General features: G+C 44.5%; 1 protein-coding gene across 1 annotated transcript in view; it reads right to left on the bottom strand.

Moving 5' to 3' along the window:
* The window catches only part of unc5a (unc-5 netrin receptor A), a gene marked incomplete at its 5' end in the record, with an annotated part of 423634 nt that overhangs the window by 10165 nt on the left and 404881 nt on the right, over positions 1-8588 (bottom strand). The window contains one exon of the mRNA XM_084040981.1: positions 4055-4204. Within this exon, the coding sequence (XP_083897107.1) occupies positions 4055-4204 (150 nt within the window). The remainder of the gene's footprint in view (positions 1-4054; positions 4205-8588) is intronic.

The raw sequence follows: 8588 nt of genomic DNA, 5'->3' as shown, positions 1-8588 counted from the left end.
GCATAATGAGTACTTCTACTTTTGGTACTTTAAGTATTATTTTGATGCCAACACTTTTATACTTTTACTCAAGTAAATATTGAATACAGGACTTTTTTTTAATAGTATTTCTACATTGCGGTATTGATACTTTCACTTGAGTAAGACATTTGACCATCACTGACAGCTGACAGGGGGGGCTCATTTAATCAGGGAGGGGCCGTGCGGGTTGCTGCCCGCAGTGTGCCCCGCTGACCAAGTGGGGGCACTGTTACCCAGGCAGACGGACGGGCCCGGGGCACAGACAGGGGGCGCGCATGGGGCAGAGATGCAGAAAGCCTTTCACAAGGCCCCGGGGAATCTGACGGCCTTTTCTGACCGGACTGCTGAGAGGGGAATAACGCTTCCAAATGAACAGGCACAGTCTGGAGGGATACGCCAGTTGTTCAGGGTTGTGTTCAGGGTGCATTGTTGATGCTTACTTGGCACTGCCTCCTCGCACTGCCTTGTCTGTGGGGACCTGCTCACATAGTTACAGCCAGAACCTATACTCTACTCCTCCTATCTCTCTCTCTCTCTCTCTTTCTCTCTCGCTGCATCTCTCTCTCTCTCTCTGTAATCCTTCCTCTCTCTCACCATCTCTCTCTCCTCTCTCTCGCTACTTCTCTCTTTTTCTGTCTCCTCTCTCTCTGTATCTCTTTCTTCCTCTCTCTCTCACCATCCCTCTCTCCCCCTCTCTCTTTCTTTCTATCTCTCTCCTTTTCTCTCTTTCTTTCTCTCTTCATCTCCCTCCCTTTCTCTCTCCTTCTCTCTCTTTCTCTCCTCTCTGCCTCCCTATCTCCCCCCTCTCTTTCTTTCTCTCTCCCCTCTCTCTCTCTCTCTCTCTTTCTCAAGATTTGCGCAAAATGTTCACAATTTTTCAAAAATAGCAGATCTACAAGCTCATAGTGCGGCACTCGCACATTTTGCTGGGGACCCCCTCATAATCTCTCTCTCAGGGCTGCAGTGCAGTTGGACAGGCAGGTGCAGTGAGTGTGTGTAAGAGAGAGAGAGAGAGAGAGAGAGAGAGAGAGAGAGAGAGAGAGAGAGGGATAAAGGTGCAGGGGTTGTGGAGTTAGTTCCACATATTTACATAGTGTTGTATTCAGCCCAGCTCCCTTTCACAGAGATGGACCAGTGAGTATAATCAATCAGCAGCTCTGAGCCAGTAAGCAACTCCAACACACACACACACACACACACACACACACACACACACACACACACACACACACACACACACACACACACACACACACACACACACACACACACACACACACACACACACACACACACACACACACACGCACACAAATGTGTGGCAAGTATATGGATCCATTTAAGACCCCCAAACGCACAGACACCATGCATGCACACGCACAACGTGCATATACAGTACAGTAAAACATCCGCTCTCAAAGTGGGCTCCAGGGACCCCCAGGGGTCCTTGAGCGGGTTCCAGGGGTCCCTATAGACACACATCAGCATTTGAAAATAGCCCATCTACCAGTTCACAAGGTGTCGCATCTAAAAAAAAACATTTGGAATGTCTTTGAAACATTTTAACAACACTAATCTTGTGTGGGGGTCCATGGCACAAATATTTTCAGATGGGCGTCCGTGGCCAAATACATATACATTTAGGGGTCCTTAGCTTGAGAGCCCCCGTGTAGGGAACGTGTACACACCGACAAACCGCCTCTGTCGGGTGGAAATCTCATTATGTCCAAAACATTTCAGGATTCAAATTCAAAAATATTAAAAATGGCAGATAGACAAGCTCAAAACACGTCGTTTCCCCGCTGTGCTTCGAGCTTGTAGATCTGCTACATTTGATGCTTTTGTGTGATGCTGTAGTATGATTAAGTCATTTACGAAAAGAAAATAGTGAGATAAGAGATACGAAACACACAAACTAAGTTCCCTCTCTGGAGCTCAGAGAGTGACTTTTAACCCATTGAGACCTGAAGCCGATTCTACATGTCGCCTAAATCTCAACATTCTCAAAAACGTATGTTTCTATATCAGTGGTGCTCAATCTTTTTCATGTCAAGGACCCCCAAAATTATATGTATTTGGCCGTGGACCCCCATCAAAATATTTTGTTCCAGGGACCCCCCAGAAGCAAAGATTTGAATTAAAAATGTTCGCTGTAAAAATATATATATTCAAAGATTTGCACACATTCTCACGATTTTTCAAAAATAGCAGATATACAAGCTCATAGCGCGGCACTCGGTGCCGCGCTATGAGCTTGTAGATCTGCTATTTTTGAATAGCCCAAGGTGTAAAATAGTGCTTTTTAGCTCAAATCTAAAAATGACACAGTTCCAGGTCTTAATGGGTTAAGTCACACGCTGTACCAAGGTTATAGGGAGAGCATTAGGCCTCGTCCCGCCTGCAGCCACACAACACCACGCAGCACAAAACTAAAGAAATCACTCCTTTGTGCGGATCTTTAAAGTCATCAACCAAAGCAAAAACCTAAACATACTTAATTAAAACTCTGCACTCTTGCAATGAAACAAATAACTGGTGCACAGAGAGAGGGAGAGAGAGAGAGAGAGAGAGAGAGAGAGAGCTGGAGCATGAACGCTCATCAGCAATAAAAGGAGGGCAGAGCTGACTATCTGGTGATGTGCAGCTTCGACTAATCCTGCCAGACATCGCTTCGCTGTTACATCTCCCAGCACGCAACTGGGAGTAAGTAACTAAGTACATTTACCCAAGTGCTGTACTTACATCCACTTCCCCTTGATTATTTCCATTTTTGCATACTTTAACCCATTAATACCTGAGGCGATTCTTAAAAATGTTTTCTAAATCCTAACAGTTTTTTGAAAAAAATCAAAAAAATAAATGTTTCAAGAATTTTCAAAAAATAGCAGATCTACAAGCTCGTAGCGCGGCACTCGGTGCCGCGCTACGAGCTTGTAGATCTGCTATTTTTGAATAGCCAAAGAAATCTAAAGTGACACACATGCGTTCCGGGTCTTAATGGGTTAACCACTTAAAACTCTCTAGGCTTAGTAAAGCTGGACCTGAGTCATCTCTGTACTTGGAACCGCTTCTACACCATAACCCTTCAAGGGGTTAAACTTCGGCTCCACCATCTCTCAAGAGGCAAATATTGTACTTGTTTTTCAAACTCGATTTGACAGATCTACAAGCTGTGAGCTTGTAGATCTGTGTGTGTGTGCGCGTGCGTGTGTGCATATGTATATGCACAATATGCTGGATTGCACTGAAGTTGCTCACTGGCTCAGAGCTCCTGCCTTATCTCTGAGAATATCCAACCTCGCTGTCGCTGCCTCAGCAGGCTGCTATTGTCTAAGACGTTTGACAAATCCTGAAACATTTGTGACCTTTTACTGTGCTACTGTATGTTTTGTATATTAAAGGTTCTATGACATTCATTTTCACTTTTTTTTATTTTTTATGTGTTTTGGGGGGTTTTATGACCTCAATTACACCCAAAAAATCTGAACTTTGAACATTCAGTGGATTTTCTGTGGTCTGGGGTTTTCTGAATAATTAGGCTGAAAAGTAAGCTTGGCCCTTCGACAGTGAGGTCACAGTCGATTAATCCCGCCCACTCTCCTCCTCGCCCCTCCCCTATCCTTTCCTTTGGGGGGGTGGGCGGAGCAGAGGCGATGATCGACAGGCAAAATCCCTCACCAGCGACACCCGCAGGCAAAGATTTCTTTTTTCATTGCAGTTGAAAAGGCTTTAGAAATGTGAGAGAAAAACACCTGCCATGGATCAATGGAGTGGAATTTTTTGTTAAAACGTTTTATACACTTTTGAAGGACCACGACAAAGACTTTTAATGTGTGGTAAAACTGAACGTCATGAAACCTTTAAGTATATTTTGACGCCTTTTCACTCAAGTCAAATTGTGAATACAGGCCAGTTACTTGTAACAGAGTATTTTTTATATTGTCGTACTGCAAGTAAACAAAACACCGCTACCATCTCCACACTCCGACACCCCCCCCAAACCCATCACAGAGAGACCCCATGCCAAGCGTACCTGGTAGCCGGCCAGCAGTTTGCTCCTCCAGTGGGCCAGGGGCATGTCGTGGATGGACAGCCGCAGGTTGTGGTAGCTGTCTTTGAACAGCAGGACGTGGGGCTCATCGATCAGCCGGCCCCCCAGTTGCCGCTCCATCTGCACCACTTCCTGATATGGGGGGGGGGGGGGGGGGACAGAGGACGGGACGGGGGGAGAAGAGAGTACAATATTATGTCTGAACCTTCCCTTAAACAGTGTTTCTCATTTTTTTTACAAGTCAAGGACCCCCAAATTAATATGCAGTTGGCCGCGGACCCACATCTGAAAAGATTTTGTGCTAGGGACATTTTCAATATTTTTCTAAAACTTTCAGGAATAGCTTGTATATCTGCTATCTCTGAATAGCCAACATATTAATGAATAAAGTGGTTAAAATGACTACAGATGTGCCACTTCAAAACTTCACATGTCCTGCCATCGCCAAGACAGTACATTTTCAGGGGATTCCCAGGGCAATAAGAGGGACAAAGAAGGGCATTTAAAATGCTGAATTATTTTGATGATCACTGCTTTTATGATGCTAATTAATTTGAGCAACTGGTCAAATCACCTTTCGCCTCATAATGAGTCTGACACCTTCTTAAACACACATTCTTTTGTTCTCATGTATATGGATGTCTGTTGAAGGGAAAAACGGGGGTGTGTAGTGACAACTTCTTTTCAGGGGCAAAACAGTGCATTTTAAGGGCAGAAAAGGGAGGAAAAAAATGCATTTTCAGGGGACTTTCAGGGAAAGAACAGTAACGTGTGAAGTTTTGAAGTGGCACATCTGTACTTTTGCTGGAAACCCCCGGGCCGCACTTTGAGAACCAATGCCCTAAAAACAACAATACACAGCTCTCCACACGTCCCAGACTCTTCTCCCGCCTCCTGGCTCCAAAACAACGGAACAAACTCCCCATTGCAGTTAGAGCTGCAGACTCACTCCCAGTTTTCCCGCCGTAATCTGAAGACTCACCTCTTCAGACTCCATGCACCTTCAGCCATAGCACTTGAGCAAGTTTTAACGACCCCTAAGGGGTCCTCAGAGTTACTACAGGGGGTCCGCCAAATCTTTGTGTGATATGATTATTTTTGGGGCGGTGTAGCCGCCCCCTATAAGTGAGTTTTGGACACTGACCAATCCTGCACCGTGATTGGCCAATAGTCTACAACGCATTGTATACCCCCTAACCCTTCCATTGTTAATGCAAATCGATACTTTTGCAAAGTCAGCCAATCACATTACAGCTAGTGTCATCACCACTAACTGTAATGTGATTGGCTGACTTTGCAAATTCAGGACTGTGATTGGCTAGCGAAACACATGACACATGTGAAGCCCTATGAATAGCAGTATGGACTTTTGAATAGCAGAAGCCCTATGAATAGCAGAAAGTCATTTATCCTTTTTTCAAAGTGAGTCATGTTGTGATGACCACACACCGCCCACTTCACACTGGGTGTGATTTTTTTCTTACATGAACCACTTGAACCCTAGCATCCCTTTTTCTGAGGAGAACTTCAGCCAAAAATAGCCGATCTACAAGCTCACAACGCCTCGCAGCGCGAGGCGTTGTGAGCTTGTAGATCGGCTATTTTTGGCAAAGAGTCATACTGTAGGTGTCGACGGGAAAAAAGAGCAGCAAAAGTTTAATCTAAAACACAATTTTATACAATACAGAGGGGGTCCCTGCTTCATCTCTCTCTCAGCTAGGGGGTCCTTGGCTTGAAAACGTTGAAGATCCCTGATTTAGACAGATGCTAGGTTCATTGTTTACCTGGTAGGCCTATCCTATAGTTTCAATGTACAGATTATTATAGTGATAGTATATTGCTTAAACTTTAGACCGAGTCTCTTTGCATTTGATGTATGTGATTACCTTGCCTAAATTGTAAATTGTTATGATTATATGATTAAGACTGACATTTATCTGCTGGGCCGGTAAATACAGTTGTTGATTCACTCTCATCAATGTAAGCAGTGGTGGAAAGTAACTAAGTACATTTACTTAAGTACTGTACTTAAGTACAATTTTGAGGTATTGGTACTTTACTTGAGTATTTCCAATTACTTTTACTTCTACTCTACTACATCTCAGAGGCAAATATTGTACTTTTACTCCACTACAATTATTTCAAAACTTTAGTTAGTAGTTACTTTTTAGATATAAATTATGATACATACATTAACCACTTTAGCCCTGTTTTATAAATACTATTTGAAAATAGCAGAGCTTGTAGATCTGCCATTTTCAAACATTCGAGTACTTTTACTTTTGGTACTTTAAGTACATTTTGATACCAATGGTACCAAGGTGAGAGTGAATCCACAACTATATTTACTGTCAGTCCTAATCATATATTCTGTGGAATAAGGCTGTTGAGACCGTGATTTGTTTCTCTGTTCGCTGTGATCAGATCGGTTTTGTGTTATTCTAGAAGACATCGACAAAAATAGCAGATCTACAAGCTCACAACACGTTGCATCGTAACGCGTTGTGAGCTTGTAGATCTGCTATTTTCGGTGAGCGACATGAATCTGGTGTCCGGACTGCGACACACCTTCAGAATTTCAAACCACCTACAGTATAGGAATATGGTTCAAATTGGACTCACAAAAATGCTGTTATATACTGTTCAGACTTAAAACCCCAAACATCTGATTTGGCCAGTGTGAATATAGCCATGGGGCCGTGGAGAGACGTGCATTCACCATCACACACACACACACGCACGCACGCACGCACGCACGCGCGCGCGCGTTCGGTAAACATAGCTGCACTCACAAAGCACAATGAACCGGGTGAATGCACACAGTCAGGCTGATGTGCACACGTGCAATGGATGTCCACATGCACACACTCTAAACACAGACACACGTATGCACGCACACACACACACACACACACACACACACACACACACACACACACACACACACATGAGGAACGCAAATCAGGCGCACATCCCAGGCTAGGAGATAGCATCCCTGCATGATGCCGCAGCGGGTTGGACCAAGTTGTCTCAACAGTGCTGTAATGTCACCGCAAGGTTATTTCCCTGACTCTGTGTGTGTGTGTGTGTGTGTGTGTGTGTGTGTGCGCGCGCAAGCGTGCATGACAACGTGTGCGCGTGTATCTAGCTCTCAGGAATCACATTAGCATGCAAATGCTGCAGCCGGCAAGAGAGCCACTAGCTACCTGGACTGTGATGAAGTGACTGAGTAAGCCATTAGTCAACCGCTCATTGTTCTCGCATGGCGAGTCTCCTTAATTTCATTTTTGTTTTTTGTGCCAGCAGAGATTTGTAAATGCATGCTTAATATTTTAATCTCCGTGGGACTTGCTCAATGGACCATTTGTTGTTATCCAAATGACCATCTGGAAGGGGACGGCAAAGTGTGCCATATTCCCCCTCTGATCTACTCCGTTTACTTGGGAGCCGGACGCAGCGAGCTTGAAGGGTTCCTCTTGTACACTGGAGAGCACTCAAACAACCCCCCCTCCTCCTACCCCACCACCCCCCCCACCCAATCAAAGGAGCCTTTAGCGACGGAGAAATAAACAAATCTGAAATTAGTCGTGAGGGAATACCTTCAAGAGCAGCTACAGAGCGGTTTGCTTGTTTTAAAAAAAAACATCTCTGCTAAAGAGGAACAAGATGCTAACAGAATGGGAAACGCAATGCGCGGAAAATACGCACGTGTGAGCTTAGGAGACGTTTTCTCAAAGACCGAGCGCTGCGAAAAGGGAGATGTGTGCATAGATAAGAGCCATATGGTGAGCATCAGCACCATGCTAGCATGGTTGCCCACGCTAAAGATTTGTGCAAAGGCATCTAATTAAGATGGAGAATGGCTGTGATTTCTATCTGCACACCGCTGATTCAATTTTCTGCACTCTTTCCCTAGAACGGGCTCGACCGATTCCAATTATAATGGAAAAGGAAGCCGTTAATTATCCGTTTGGAAATCTCTACCTGCTTTTTCTTCTTGCTTGATATGATCTCTCTTTCACTGAATGAGCACTTTTGAGTTCAGAGCCGCGGATCTAATTTCCATGTTTGCTCTTGTGCTTTGCTAATTTCCATGTTTGCCGAGTGGTTCGGTCTTTGTTCAAATGAATAATTTTATTTCCCCCCCCCCCCTCTCTCCCATGTGGTTATCTCTGGCTTCCTGTCTTCATAACATTAGTTTATTCAAATGCAGCCCAGATGTGAGGAAAAAGACACACTGTATCATGAGCCGTTTCAAAAATGTATACGGATGAAGAAGCTATAGATTATTCCTATTACTGTAACGCAGAGCCAAATCGCTCCCAGAGCCCTCTCTTCCCCCTCACAGGGAGGTCAGATGACGGCTTTGAATCGAAGCGATGGGGTCTAATGAGATAATAACAGAGGGCAGACCGTCTCTCCATAGAATTAAACCCCCCCCCCCCTGCTATTATGTCTCTTACGCAGACAAAAGACTAGTTTATGGGAGGCTTTTCAGAGAGGGCCTCATTTAACT

Source organism: Gymnoscopelus microlampas (assembly GCF_963454915.1).
Source record: "Gymnoscopelus microlampas genome assembly, chromosome: 18".
In the NCBI taxonomy this organism is placed as follows: Eukaryota; Metazoa; Chordata; class Actinopteri; order Myctophiformes; family Myctophidae; genus Gymnoscopelus; species Gymnoscopelus microlampas.
The sequence above is the reverse complement of the archived record's forward strand: the minus strand, read 5'-3'. Positions and strand labels throughout refer to the sequence as shown.